At 41.3% G+C, this 15,086-nt stretch overlaps 1 protein-coding gene across 5 annotated transcripts; it reads left to right on the top strand.

The window, feature by feature from the left end:
- The first annotated feature begins 1,532 nt into the window (after positions 1 to 1,532).
- On the top strand, positions 1,533 to 10,521 carry RNF6 (ring finger protein 6). 5 transcript variants are annotated; one of them, XM_027884024.1, is made up of 4 exons: positions 1,533 to 1,650; positions 5,340 to 5,552; positions 6,057 to 6,164; positions 7,694 to 10,521. In XM_027884024.1, exons 2-4 carry the CDS (start codon positions 5,360 to 5,362, stop codon positions 9,409 to 9,411), a joined length of 2,019 nt encoding a protein of 672 aa, XP_027739825.1. In that variant the 5' UTR covers positions 1,533 to 1,650; positions 5,340 to 5,359; the 3' UTR covers positions 9,412 to 10,521. The 5 variants fall into 5 exon arrangements, with proteins under 5 accessions (XP_027739825.1, XP_027739836.1, XP_027739815.1 ...); XM_027884035.1 differs by lacking the exon at positions 1,533 to 1,650 and adding an exon at positions 2,200 to 2,682; XM_027884014.1 differs by lacking the exon at positions 1,533 to 1,650 and adding an exon at positions 2,755 to 4,584.
- Positions 10,522 to 15,086: the final 4,565 nt, after the last annotated feature.

Genomic DNA, 15,086 nt, shown 5'->3' on the forward strand with positions numbered 1-15,086 from the left:
CTCTTTTATTACAAAACTTAGTAATTGCCTGAAGTTTGCTGCCCTCCATAGGCTATTTTTATTATAGTTGTGAAGAGAATATTTTCCTGTGGAAAGCATTACCACAGTGCAGTAATATTCCAAGAAAGAGCCACTTTTGGTTTGTTTTATTAACAACACAGCATGAAATGAACAAATAGTTTACTTAGTTACAGTGCTGTTGTGAAACATCACTATGAACAGGACATGAACACCAAATTCTGCACTGGAGGACAGGTGAGTGGAAAAAAGGCTAATTCAGTGTAAGGTTTCTGTACAGAAATATGGGTTCACTCACCCATCGAAATAATAAATTTCTTGTTGGTGACCAGTTCATATGTGGGCTTGATACCAGAGAAGATGCTGAGTTTGACAGTGGAACAATGATTACCAAAAGCAAACTGCAGGACAAAAGGATTTCAAAACCAGGATCAAAAACAATTGCGGGAAGAAACTGAATTTTCAAGGGATCCAGGCACTACTTTAGATACAGACTTTCATTAAGAAAGTAAAATTGATCTTCAAGAAGGACGTATTTTAATTGATCCAGCCAAAGAAAATCATAATAGAACATACTAATTATTCATACTGTGGCAAGGAACATGAAAAACAAAGAGGGTACCATTTCCTGAACGCAGTGAGCAGGAAGGAGCAGTCCCTGGTCTGGCCTCATTGTTAAGACTGTGTCCCAGCCATTAATTTGTCTCATGGAAGCCACCTCATAGGGCAACAGGAATGTAAACTAACACCAAACTCAAATGTAACACTTGTGTAAATTCTTTTTCTCAGCCACAATAAAATCCTGGATGTGTAGTGAAAGTATCTTCCTGGAGAGTGCCTCTGAGCCCCTCCTAGCAGATCATTCATTACTGAAAGTTTTCCTTTGTACTGAAAGTTTTCCTTTGTATCCATACCAGTTGCACAGCAAATACCCCAACCCTGTTTCTTTCTGCAAGTTTGAACTGCAGTATGAGCAGCTGGATATTCTAGGGATGAGGTTCTTTTGCATAGTTAAAGCACCCTTTTCGCAAAATCCTCTCATTTTGCTGATTCACAGAGTTTGTGCAAGATGTAAAACAAGCTCTGCTGTCACAGCCTGGCAGCTTCCACCACTTGTTGTGGAAGCAGACGCAACTCGGAGGAGCAAGTTTGTGGGTGCCGTCAATGCATCCACGATTAGCAGATGCAAAATTTGTGAAAGATTCGGCATCCCGTGTTGAAAAGCTTCTGTCTAAGGCTCTGCAAATCGAAATTGCAAAAATCATGGCTTGAGACAAAACAGCCTCTGCGACGGGACTAAGCGATTAATTTTTTTGAAAGTTTTAGCGAAAAGGAAGGTAAACAGAAAGGAAGGAAGGAGCAGCAGAGTCATGGAAAACGGAGAGGCGTGACCTTTACACCAGCACCAGGCCCGAGAACCGGGAGTATCCACAATCCCGCTCCTCACGGGAGTGACCGTCAAGGGCCAGGCGCGCGTGCGCCGGGGGGCGGGGCTCGCGGCAGGCGCCGTCCTCTCCCGTGGCCGGAACCTGCGCCGGCGGCGCCGGGAGCCGCCCGGACCGCGATTGGGGCTGGAGTCGCTACCCGGAGCGCAATCGGGGCTGGAGCGCGCTCCGCCAGTCCACTCGAGGGGTCGGTATCGTCCCGGCGGAGGCGGCTCCTGCCGCTGCCGGGAGGCGAGGGGAGCGGAGCCGAACCCGTAGCGGGGTTGAGCCGGGCCGGTCAGCGCCGCCACCGGCAGCAGGCAGGGACGGGCTTTCGGGTCTCCCCGGCTGCGCTCTCGGCAGGCTCCCCCGAGCCGGGGCGGGCGGCAGGCATGGGCGCTTCCCCGTTTTAGCGCAACGGGTGACGCGGCCCGCCGCAGGTGGGGCAGGCGGAGCTGCGGGCGTTGCCGGAGGGTCGCGGTGCGGCCGGGTCGGAGTCGGTCCGTGGCGGGCCCGGCCGGGAGCCCCGGGGGCAGCGGGGCGGGAGGGCACGCGCTTCTGAACCCTGCCGCCATTGGCCGGCGGCCGCGGGCTGGCCCGGTGATTGGGCGGGAGCTCCGTCAGTCACCGTCCTCTCCGCCCCCTCCCCCCGGCGACGGGCGGGGGCGGCCGGGCCGAGTCGGGGTGTCCGGAGCCTGCAGAGACCCCCGAGCCCCGGCCTGACCGAGGGCACGGCCGGGCACCTGCCTTGCCCTGCCTGGGGGCTGCACAGCGCGGGCCCGGCGCGCTGGCCTCTGCAGGCCCTGCTGCCGGCGTAGGGAGGGGGGGCCGGGCGGGCAGTCCCAGGCATCGGGCTTGGGTCGCGCTGGGTGTCCCGAGGGGTGGTCCTTCATTGCTTTCTGACTATCCGTTTCTCTCTTCTTCCTCCCCTCCTTCCCCAGGCTCTGTGCGTGGGGTTTTCTGGGTTTGGTTGGTTTTTATTTTTATGTTTTGTTTGGTTTGTTGTTTTTTCTATTTTTTTTTTTTTTTGATTCCCTAAGTCGGTGAGATCATCCTGCCTGGAGTCTGCAGTGTGACAGAAATGCTTAAACAGCCCTCTGGAGCCAGAGGGAAGGTTTTCTCATCTAAACGCCGTAGTCAGTCGCCTTGCAATCAGGTGGTAGTCTTTCAGAAGATGAGGACCTAATTAAACGGGGGGAGTAGTAGTTCACAGAAACGGGCTGAAACCTGAAATCATAAGGTATATATTAGAAAAATAAAAATAATTGTTAACTTCCGAGAATGGGCCAGAGTAACCATGAATTAACTAAAGGACTAAATCTTAGGTTGAAAATTTTAGAAAATGTATACTGTTAGCGTATGGGTCCTGTCTCTGCAAAGGAAGAGTAATCCTGAGTCAGAAGTGGATTTCGATTTCAGTTTAGTTAATACCCTTCAACTTTTCAATACTCTGAAATATTTTAGTGACAAAGTACCTAATTTTTGATGCAGATAATACCCTTCAACTTTAACAACTAAAGCATTTTAAGTGCTAAAGTACTTAGTTTTGATGGCTTTTGATAAATAAGGATAGTAGTTGTCATCCGTGCAGTTATGTTAAACAGATGGGACGACCAAGCACTTCACACTTCTTAACTGTTTCTAAGTGAGTCATTGAAAGAGTGTGATTAATCATCCTACCATACAGTTGTCAACAAAAGAGTAATTTTTTTTACTACCACCCACAAAATCAAAGAGATTTCCAGATTTTCAGTGGAAAGTAAAGAACGTCTCTTTTGAAAAACACTTTAAATTTAGTTTGAGGGGGACTACATATGATGGACTTGTCATCCTCAGAGCACATATACAATTTTTTTCTGTGCAGCAATACACTGATGTACCCAGGAAGTCGCTTAACCGAGTATGGTCATTATCGACATGTTAGTTGTTTTAAGGCTTTCGTCTAAATAGCGATCTCACGTGAAACTAAATGAACTTTTTCTGTCCTCTTACCCCTCCCTGCTTCAACTTCATCAAGTTGTAAGTCATCTAGGACATTTAGTGCGGGATGGATTGGGCATTATCATGACAATAGTCAAATGATGTGTGTCGTCAAGGTAATGATAGTGCTAATTGGGGGTGGGGGTGGGGGATGGGGCTTGGGTGGGAACTGCTTTTGTTTTGAAGAACCTGGGGCAGTAAGAGGAAGAGCTGGCTGAGAAATCTGTATTTAGAACTGCGATTTGAGAAGTGACCTGAATTGAACGTAGCTTTTGTGGAAAATGGAAGTCAGCAGTTAACTACAGCTTGTGAGGCTGAGCCAAGAGGGCAACAGTGATTTTACCTCCCTCCCCCTAAATATTATGGGAATTGAAAGTGTCATGAAGGGGAGATACTAAAAAAAAAAAAATAAATCTGAGTGATTTAAAGAGCTGGGAGGTAATTTTTAAATGCATCAAAATGCATTGTTAGACACAGGAGGAAGATGAGTGGAAAGACTGATTGGGAAGAGTTGTATATAGAATGCAGTTACCTGGGGCAGGGGCTGGCATGGGGAATTAAGATGGGCTGGAAAATTATGAGACCAAGGATATGTCAGAATGGATCTCACAAAGAACGTAAGAAACATTAAATGTATGCCAGCTTCTGCTGTTGGCAAATACATTTTCTGATTTTTTTTTTAATCTGTTTGCAGCATTGATAAAGATTTGCTCTTAATTGAATGTGTTTCTAATAGTCAGTTTGTTTTGTCTGTTTGTTGTCTCATCACCTGTCCTGTGAAGGCTAATTACTGATCAGGAGTGTGCTGAGAATGCAATTCTGTGTTTGCCTCGTAATTTAAACTTGAAGTAACTCTCATATGTGTGTGAATTGACCAAAAAAGCCCAAACAAAAGTTATTTAACCATATGCAAGCAGAGTAGTGCCCTGTGGTTGGGATTTTTTGGCCTGATGATCTGTTTAGAGAAATGATCTCTTTTGTCAGGTGTCTGCTTCAGCAGGTGTTACAGATGCTTTTTGTTAAACGGAGCTGCATTGAAAGGATGCTGCTTCTTCTTTCAAATGGAGTCTTGAAGAGCAGGTTTTCTTCAGAAAATAGAAAAGCTGGGGAGGGGTCTGAGATGCTGATAGGACTCAACACTGGGCAACATCAGAGAGAGGTGGTAATGGCACCGAAATGGAAGATTATTCATGCGGTCTAACAGTGTGGTCCCACTGGCTCAGTGTTTGGAAAATGATGAGGAACTGTTTCTTAAAGTACAGCCCTTTTCCTTTTACACCTGTTTTCTGGAGATGGGTATTCCTTTGGTAGCTAATCCTTGGATTAGAGAGTGCAAGAAAAATATACAAATGATGTAAGGATGTCAAAAGAGTCATTCCACCACAAATAAATCCTTAGGCTTTGTGCTATGTGAGGGGTGTTACCAATGGAAATACCCGTTGGAAATCCCTACGGAAATATGTAGTCTGACCTTACTTGTCAGAAGTCTACAATGGGTAATTGCAGTCTGGTAATTAGAGAACTGTATTATCAATTATATTTCATCTTTTAAAATGCTGCACACTGCTGCTGTTGTATTTTACTTGGAAGAAGGGACGTAGATCTTACGTTATTTCTTTAACTTTCTAAAATATCCTTACCATTATTTTTTTATTTTGAAGTTGCCATACCAACCAATAGGTCCTTTCAGTGAGGAAAGGGGGCTTGAAGCTATTTTTGAGCAAACTACAAGTAAAACATTTGCATAATTAACTTCTGTGTTGACTTGACAAATGACAAGGAGCTTGGTTCACCTTAATCATCTTTAGCTATTAATAAACTAATTTCATTGGCAATGAAAAGAGGAAACTCTTTACTGTAAATTAGGTAAATTCTTACTGTAATTACTGTGCAGTCTAACGTTCTGGTTTTGTTCAGGACAGCTCAGCATTACTGTTATGGATCGCTCTCGGCACCGAGCGGGAAATGGCAATGAGCAGGCATCTTCACGAGAGCACAGTCATGGTGAAGATGAGAGACAACGACAGCTGGAGCGCCTCGGTAGGGAGGAGGCTTATTACCAGTTCATTAATGAACTCAATGAAGAAGATTATAGGTTGATGAGAGACAGCAACCTGCTTGGCACTCCTGGTAAGATGTGGTACCTTCTACCTTCAGTAGAAAACATGTATCGCGAAGTAACGCTCCTGCTGTCAGACACCACATGTGGTAGCATGACTCAAGTAGCCTGACTACTGTGCTTTGTGTAAAGGAAAAAACCTCCATATGGAACAAAAGTATAACACTTTCAAATGCAGCATCTTTGTATACAGGTAATATCCAAACCCAAATAATTAACTTTTGGTACATTAAAGTATATCTGTTGATATGTGGCAATTTTGGGGGCCTCTAAGTTGTTACTGGAAGCCAGCGTATTCTTGACATACTCATCTTCCACCCAGGACCTACTTCCTTTGCTGTCTGTGTTACCTGCATTATAATCTGTCATTAGTGCTCTTTTCTTTCTGGTTTCAACAGTTTTATCTGCCTTCTGAAAAATTTCCTTCAAGGTAGAAAATGTTACCTCTCCGTGACTATGTTGAGGCAGTTATTGAGTCTTATCTAACAGCATTATAAAAATGTAAATTATTTCAGGGGAAATAACAGCAGAAGAGTTGCAGCAACGCTTGGAGGGGGCTAAGGAGCGTCTGGCATCACAGTCTGATCTGGATAACAGAGAAGGTGAAGGTAGAGCTGTTGGAGGTAAACATTCTTCATTCATATATATAGATACACATGGTACTTGATGCATAAATGGTGTTCTGTACAGACACTTAAGAAAGACTTATCTCAAGTCTTGTTTTATTCCATTGAACCTCTCTGGATTGTTAAAAAGTAAGATCTTGAGATTTCCTAATAATGTAAAAACAAACTTGAAGTACTTGATGAAAACTGATTTATGTTGACCACAAATTATTTGCTCCTATTTTCCTTTTTTAATAAATGTTATAGCACAAAAAAATTAACTCTTCAATTCTTAGAGGTTTTTACCATGTATTAGAGCAGTTGCAAAATAAGTGAATTGGAAAACAGTTAACCTCTCCACCGTTTTGCCATTTTTGTTGTTTTATTTCCATTTCTTTCAGTCAAGTGAGGCTTGTTCATATTATGTGTATTATCTGTCTTCAGTTCCCCAGTGATATTGGCTTAATCATTTGTCCAGTTCTAATCAGATTTAGGAGGGGAACTGGCAGCTCAGAAATAAAGATACCAAAGTTCTTGCAGGTTTCATGGACTTAGGGAGATGATGGAGTAGGGGGAATGTAATTTGATCCCTTCAAGGGATCACATAGTTAGCACAAACCAGTTGGGCTTGTAGCTGGAGGAGATTTGAAAAGGGAACTTGTGGATATTGTAGTAGGGAAACAGTATATTTGCACAAAAGGACAATATCTTTTGAAACCATGCATCCCACCTGGATGCATTCCTGTGTCACCTGCTCGAAGTTGTGGGAACAAGTTAAGCCAGCAGCACTTGCATTCAGTTAGTTAAAATCAAAATGGAGTGTTTCAGACTTGGAGCTGAGCAGGAGTGTGTGAATCAAAACACTGAGTTTGCAAAAAGTCCTGGGAATTATAGTTAGCTGAATGACAACACCAGGTGCTGTTTATAGAAAGAACCCTAATAAAAGGGGAATGCAGAGAGAATTCTGTGGAGAATCTCGAAAACTGAATCATGGTATGTGTGCAGTCTCATTTCTTCAGTGCCCATGTTTGCCATACTAGTGACCGTGCCTTGGCAGGACAGTTGGACTAGGTGATCTCCAGAGGTCCCTTCCAACCTTTGTGATTCTGTGATCATTTATTCCACTGCTTAGGGAAAACAACTTCTAAAATGTTTTCCAAAAGGAGAGAAAATCTGTTATGCTTTTTCTTGCTGAATCAAAATTAGCTGACTAGGATAGCCCCAAATTGATAATTTAAGGAAGAAACATATCTGACAAATACAACTAACTTTAGACCGCCTGAATATGAACACTTGCTCAAAAGAGGCCATCTGGGCATATTCATTTGTGTGTGTCTGCTGGTGAGACAAAAATTCTAGGTTGAACTGATGAGTCTTGCTGGTGTTTTTACATACAGCATATTTTCATATCTTAGCATAGCAAGAGAACGTCCTGCTACTGTGTGATTTCTGTAGTCAGCATCCAGCAAGCCTAGAGGATTTGGAATGCATCATAGTATGCTAAGCATGCAGTCATATGAATTTTTGCAATTCTTTATTTCTCTCAGATTCTGATGTTCTTGGAGAAAACTCAAATGGCGACTCTTTGTTCGAATGGCTTAACACATTTCGTCGCACAGGAAATGCCACTCGCAGCGGACAGAGTGGGAACCAAACCTGGAGAGCCGTGAGTCGAACAAATCCAAACAGTGGGGAGTTTCGTTTTAGTCTTGAAATCAATATAAATCACGATCATAACAGTTTAGAAACTGCTGGTGAGGAGTATGTCGATATAGATGCTACCAGACTGTATTTGGAAAGAAGACGTCAACTAGTTGCCAGTTCAGCAACCCCACGAACAAGGAGCATGGCTGCAAGGGAGGCAAGCAATGAAGCTGCAAGGACCAGGTTTTTAGGACATGCCATGGCACTGAGGTCTGAAGTAGCCTCTCATGCAGTCTCGGGGAGGCTCAGGAGTAGAACAAGGGAGTTGACAGGCCTTTCCCAAACAAATAATAGTACACGTAATAATTCTGCAGCTGCTGGTGACAGAAGAGAAATGCTGGGAAGACTTAATTCTACAAGAGTCAGAAGAGGTAGAGCAAGAACGAATGCTCAGATAAATACAAACCAAAGACTAGAAATTCTGCGGCTGAGGTCTACCTTAAGCAGTCGAAGCCGCTCTCCGCTGCGAAGGCAAGGTGATGCTGTTCGCTTCGAGGAACGTGGTCAGAGGCAGAATAGAAACGCACAGCATGTCAACAGAAGTAGAAGACAAATAGCTCAGGCTTCTCCACAGCCTGCTGAAGAGCAAGCAAGAGGCAACACTCAGGCTCCTCAACTTCCCACTGTAGCTCCATCCTTGGGAATAACTTCAGAAGAGGACGAATCTAGTAGGCCAGTAGCTGCCGTCAGAAGGCATCCAACAATTACACTAGATCTCCAGGTGAGAAGAATTCGTCCTGGAGAAAACAGAGACCGGGACAGTATTGCCAGTAGAACTCGTTCTAGAGTAGGAATGTCAGAAAACACGGTCACCTTTGAGAGTGACAGTGGGGGATTTCGGCATACGATATCGCGATCAGAACGTGCGGGTATTCGAACCTACGTCAGCACTATACGGGTACCTCTCCGTCGTATTTCAGAAGCTGGGCTTGGTGAACCTTCATCAGTGGCTCTTCGATCGATCCTCAGACAAATTATGACAGGCTTTGGGGAACTGAGCTCTTTAATGGAAACTGAATCCAACTCAGAAGTGCAGAGAGGTGGCCATCCCTTATCAGATGCACAGAACAACTCAAGTTCAGCAAGCAGCGGTGATCCAAGTGAGGTTTCATCTAGAAATGGACGCACAGCAGAAGGCAGCAGGGAAAGAAATGGACGGAGGGATGATCGTCAACGCTATGGGCGCCGTAACGAGAACCAAGATAACAGGCAGTCTCAAGATGTGAACAACTTAGTGGAAAATGGAACACTGCCCATACTTCGACTTGCCCACTTCTTCTTGCTGAATGAAGATGACGATGATGATCGTTTAAGAGGTTTAACCAAAGAGCAGATTGACAATCTTTCTACTCGGAACTATGGGGATATTCACGCTGAAAGCGAAAGAAGTAAAACATGTAGTGTTTGCATTAATGAATATGCAACAGGGAATAAACTAAGGCAGTTACCTTGTATGCATGAGTTTCATATTCATTGTATTGATCGCTGGCTTTCTGAAAATTCCACTTGCCCAATTTGTCGACAGCCTGTTTTGGGGTCTAATGCCACAGACAATGGCTAGAATCATTTGTACTGCTCAGTTCTCAAGAATTTGCTTCTGCTCTATTTCTAATGAGCCAGATAAATTGACCTACGAAGGGGTCCATTTGTGGGGGGAGTTTTGTTAAATTTCTTTAAAAATTATAGGAAACTTGTCTAAATCTAGCAATGTAAATACTATTTTTTCCAAATGCAGGTCTAGGAATACACATAGAACCAAATGATATTGGTAAAGTTTATATTTTTTTAGGCAATTTTGTTATGCTAAGCACTTTTGTAAATACAGAAATGCAATAGTTAATCAGTCCTGCTTAATGTATGTTTTTTAACATTGTAATGAACTTGCTTTATTTAGATTACAAATTGTTTCACACAGACCCACCACTGTGTTGAAAAATTAGTGGCTAAATAGCCATTTGTTAGCTTTTTGTTCTAAGAACAATTTCTTTTAGAGGAAGTTTTTGCTGGACATGTTTGCTGAAGATATTTAAGTTACTTGAAGTGCTTATTTTAATAGACCTTTTTCTTTTTAACGTTGAAATATCCTTTCCAAAAACTTGCCAATTTGGTTCTATTAAAAAAAATTCTATTGCAGTTTTTGCATGTAGGTTTACACAGTTCTTAATGCTGACATTCTTATTCAAAAGTTGATGGGTTAGTGGCATTATGAAATGTACATATTTAAATGCTGTCCTTGACAATCTGTCTTTTCAATAATGACAGCAGTCAAATCTGGTAATTCCAAGAGGCTGTGTCTTACTTATTTGCTCAAAGAGTAAATGAGCACCGAGGAAGCCTTTCTACTCTTCTAAATTACTGAATTGATATTCTTGGGGGTTTAACTGCCTTAGTTTAAAGAGGGACAATATTTCCTTGACTATTATATTGTCTACAATATGCATGTTTTGGGTATTGTACTCAGAAGAACAAAACAAAGACTTGAAGTGCTTTTGTACAGAAATTAAAGGTACACATATAATATTTGTCCTCTTGAAACATGCCTGAGGACTAAATGGCAAAAGACACTAAAAAGGACAAAATAAGCTTTCCCAAAAGTCCCCTGTACCTGTATAATTAGATACTAAATTTTATACCAATAACTTCCGCTGAAATAAAGTTGTGAAGTAAATAATCAAGGCTTTGTGTGAATTACTGTAGATTGGTAAGATCGTATAGATTGGTAAGATGATTTCTTATTCTTGACATTCAGTCTGTTTTCACTTTATTCTTTCCTTGGTATCCCTCAGCTCTCTTCCTGTGTTTCCAGAATGCCTGTTAGCTGTTACGGTGCATAAAAAACCCAGCACAAAGCACTGCTGGGGTTTCTGGAAGAAGCTGAATGTTACAAAACTTCTTCTGAGCAATGTGCATCTTGATCACTAGAGAAAGGCAGAACTGTGCAGTATTCTGGTGTGGATGTTTGTGTATTCTGAGTGGTAAGAAGAATACTTTTAGTGAGCAAGTCCTACTGACTTCTGCAGATGGTGGCCTTGACAAATGTGTTTCTGTGTCAGGTGCTTCAGTTAAAGCATCTGCTCATGACAGGCTTGAAGGGTAGCTGTAAAATCCTGTGTTGAGCTATTGGATGTCTACTTTGGTTTGGCAAATGAAAAGCTTGTGTTATAAGTTCCAGAGAAGGTTTTGGTTTTATTCACAAGAGTAGTTCTAAGAAACTCTTCTGAGATTTAGAAAAGTTTAAGGATACAATTAAGATCTCTTCTCATGTGATTTGGGCTGTTAATTACTGCAAACATTGTTTGAGTATGCAAACTTTCCTTGAGTATGGTTTCCTTAGCCGCAGTACAGAGTGAGGAGATGTAAATGGGAATATCAGAGCTAGGTTTGTTTTTTTTTTTTTTTTTTTTCATTTTGTTCATTTTACTTCTGTTAGCTCCCGATGTTGACAGTATATAAAGAAATGAATGCCTTTTGCTGCTTCCTTGTCTCCTTATGGCTTCCCTTTATATTTTTGAAAGCTGCCTGATTTGAGGGACACTTTTGTAGAAGCCTGCTTTTGGCTCACTGTTGCCTTGCGGGTCGGGTCCTTCAAGGTCAATTTTAACTTTAATCCTTACAACTGCTTCACTAATGCTCTAGAGATAAAGGGGGATTTCCTGTGCCTTCTTTCACTCAGGGAGGATTTTGCTGTATAATTGCAAGCACAATTGCATACATGGTTCAAGACAAGATCCTCTACAGCAGGGTACTTTTAACCTGTTGGGGGGGAAACATCTGAAAGTGAGAGCTTTCTCTAGAAACTGTAGGCTATGGGAGAAGAAATATGAAGACTCCCATACTATATTCTTGTCCCACCCCATTTGAGTTAGTTGTCAGGTATTTTCCCCTCCCTTGGAGGAGCATATAATATGTTCCTCCACTTTCCTGGTAAATTATATTGATGGGACCAATTAAATCTTAGTGATTCAGTTTGGTATTGCCTTCTTTTACCTGTTTTCCTGGTGATACAGATTCAGTTCTATACCACTACAACCCCGCAAATGCTCCTTTGCCTTCTCTATGACTTGGGGGTTTCATGTTCCTACAGTCATACCTGTGTTTCAGAGCTTTGTTAATTTATTCTGCATGCATTTCCTAGCTCTCCTCCAACCCATCTGCGCTTTTGATCTCTGCAGCTGTCCACTGCAGAGTTACAGTTTGACTTCTGTAAGAAGTGCTTGTTTTATACTTTAAGCTTTTACTATCTTACACTCCCTCATTCTTCTACTTTAGGAAGCAGTGTTGCCTTAACACCTCTCCGTTCACCTCTCCAAGTCAGTTGCTAGTGACTTAGCCCATACTCTTCCTTTCTTTCTTTACTATTTTTTAATAACTGAGCTGTCCTATTTAACCTCTTTTTATATCGGAGCTATTCTTGTATAACTAGTCTTGTTGCTCTTTTGAAATGGGAGGAATGGTGCTCATGCAGAATTCAAAATGTGGATGCACTAGGTATTATATCATGATATAACAACTTTTTTTCCCTTTTGGGACCTTCCAAATAATTCCTATTATTCTGGATTTGCTTTTGTTTGCTTCTCAGCACTGAGCTTATGTCTTAACAAGTCATGCAAGAGATTTCACAATCGCTTTTGTGAATGTCGGTTGCTGATTTAGAATGGACTATCACATGCTTTTGTGTGTGTGTGTACTTCTGTGTGTGTGTGCTTTGCATATTTCCTTTTCTCTCGGGTTATCTTGTATGTTTTGCAAATCAAATTTCCTCTGTCCTTTCATCATCCTGGGCACCTTACCCCCTGGGATTTGTCCTAGCATTTAATATCCCTATAATTCTGTAGCACTTGGGGATTTGATCACTGATTTGTTTTTTCTAATCACTTATGAGTATGTCACATAGCCCAGGTATTTCAGTAGCAACATCTTCAAAATTGAGGTTTAACTGTTTATTTCTAGATACTTAATCAGCAGATTTGTGAGACTTCTTTTTTTAATAAAAAGTGACTAGAGGTAAATAAATACATGAAGTATTTCAGAAAATAAATACGTTAATTATCCTTAAGCTGATACTGTTGGGAATAACTTGAAATCTAAGTAAAGGACTGACAGAATGAAGCTTGTTTGTTAATTATTGAATTCCCTTAGTTGTCCCTGAGTTGCATCTGATTAACTGAGCTAATAATGTGTTTTACTCTTCTTTGTATAAAAGGGCTGAGAAGTTCATAGTTGCTTACTCTTCATGTATGCCCAGTAAAGGTGCCATAACCTTTATCTGTATCCTCCTTCGCAGGGCAGCTTTGTTATGTTACTACTTGTCATTAAAAGAAAATCTCTGATAAGTAAATTAGCGCAATGATAAGACAACTTGGTCTACCCAGAAAAATAGAAATAAAGTTAGAAAGGCATCAACATTCATCATCACGTATTTGTGCATCACATTCATCATCAAGAGCAAGATGGACTTTGTGTTGTAGTCACAAGTTGTGACCTGCGGTCAGACACTAAAGCAAGTGTGTTTTTTAAAGTGCTTCTGTAAACAAATGTGTTCAAGGTAAAATATCTGGAAAATTGATTAAATACATAAATTTTTGATTCCTATTTTTTACTTAGAATGAAGGTCAACATTTCCTGTACTGTCCAAGATAGACTTTTGAAAATTTTGGCTCTCGACATGCTATCAGAGTTCGGAGATTTCAATATTTGTAGCTGAGTTTTATTTATTCCTTTTCCACAAAAGGAAATACTGAAGCCTAGTGTTCAAATTCTGGAATGCCACAGGTACATGTTCTTTTTTTCTCTTCCCTCCCCTTGTAAATCTTCATTTTCTCTCTCATTAAGATGCAAATGATCCAATAATCCACTCTGTTCCTTCCTCTTGAAATTTCAGCATAATCTACGTTTTCTCATGGATATTTTACATTTACTTCACTTACACCTCCCAGTTTGAAGTTTTCTCCTAGTGAAATTCTTGGCTTGTTCTAACAACTCCCATTATCATGCTTTTCTAACCCTTTCCGAAGTAACTTGGGAAGTTGAGTATGACAAAACTGGTATATGTGAGAATGAAGGTTGTCCATGGCACCTGAAGTCAGCTTTTTAGTGCTTCTCTTTCCCTGCAAATTTGGCTTCTCATAGCACCAAGTGACTCAGGTTCACTTACTGACCTGCTAGGAAATCTTTCCTTACCTTTTATTATATGCCTTGGAGTCTTCTCTATGCTTCTGAATTACTGTCTTTAACAAATATATCTTTTTTGTGAGTTACTTCATGGATGTTGATTTTTTTGTGGTAGTTAGTTGTTCATTAGTACTTTTGTGAGAGAAATACCTGCTTCGACCTTAAAAATTTTACTTTTCATGTGTCTTTTTTTTTTTTTTTAAAACAAGCATTTATTTCTCCATCTGGCTGTCTTGTATGCAGGTGTTTAATAGAGTATAGCTTACATAAATTATGGAAGAAAGCTAAAAATAAGGAAATCTTACAGATGAACAGCATTATATCCTCCAGCTAAGGGAAATGTCCTGGTCAGCTCCTGCTCCAGGGTGCAGAGCTATTGGTACTGGCATTAGGCTGGCTGCTGCTCTGGAAGAAGTGACATGTTGGTAACATTGGGAAAAGTGATTTATTTTTAGGGAAGTAAATAGCAGAATGTGGGCAGAAGTTTTAAAAATAACAGTTTATTTAAAATGAAATATTTAACTCAGTTCAACTGGTAGCACTAACCCAGAGCCTCTAGAAAGCCTTAATGTGAAAAATGACCTAGAGAGCTGCCTTGGACAGGGCCCTGGCAAAGATATAAAGAAATACTAGGCTGAGTTAATAGGTTTTTCCATTTTTGCATGTATTATGCTATCAGCAACTTTCTAGCTGATATTATGGCCCTGTATGTCTCTCTAATAGTATCTTCTTTAATAATATATGACATAGAAATGGATTCCCGTGTTGCCAAATAACTGCAAACTGAGCAGAAGTGTTTTAATTTCATCCTGTTCTTTAGACTCTTTCCAACTTCCTTTTGCTTCCCTTCCATATTCATTATGTCTTTTTATACACCTGTAACCGTTTTCATTCCTTCATCTTAGGAACAGACTATTTCCACAAAGTACTTTCCTGTGGCACTACTGAAAAGTTCATGTGAATCGTGACTAGAGAGGGAGAGAGATTTGGGATAATAGGGCCATCACTCTTCCTGGTTTTCAGTCTGACTTTCAGGGTTTATTGAGCACCAAATGTCCCAGAATA

Source organism: Empidonax traillii, unplaced genomic scaffold (assembly GCF_003031625.1).
Source record: "Empidonax traillii isolate 1590-97213 ecotype Southwest subspecies unplaced genomic scaffold, ASM303162v1 scaffold9:size3134949, whole genome shotgun sequence".
In the NCBI taxonomy this organism is placed as follows: Eukaryota; Metazoa; Chordata; class Aves; order Passeriformes; family Tyrannidae; genus Empidonax; species Empidonax traillii.

Bases quoted from the DNA above. Each gene is read 5' to 3' on its own strand.
- RNF6 (XM_027883996.1), top strand. From the start codon at position 4,390: ATGATCTCTTTTGTCAGGTGTCTGCTTCAGCAGGTGTTACAGATGCTT. The intron at 4,585-5,344 runs GTAATGGCACCG...TGTTCAGGACAG, and splicing joins GGCAACATCAGAGAGAGGTG to CTCAGCATTACTGTTATGGA. The intron at 5,553-6,056 runs GTAAGATGTGGT...AAATTATTTCAG, and splicing joins CAACCTGCTTGGCACTCCTG to GGGAAATAACAGCAGAAGAG.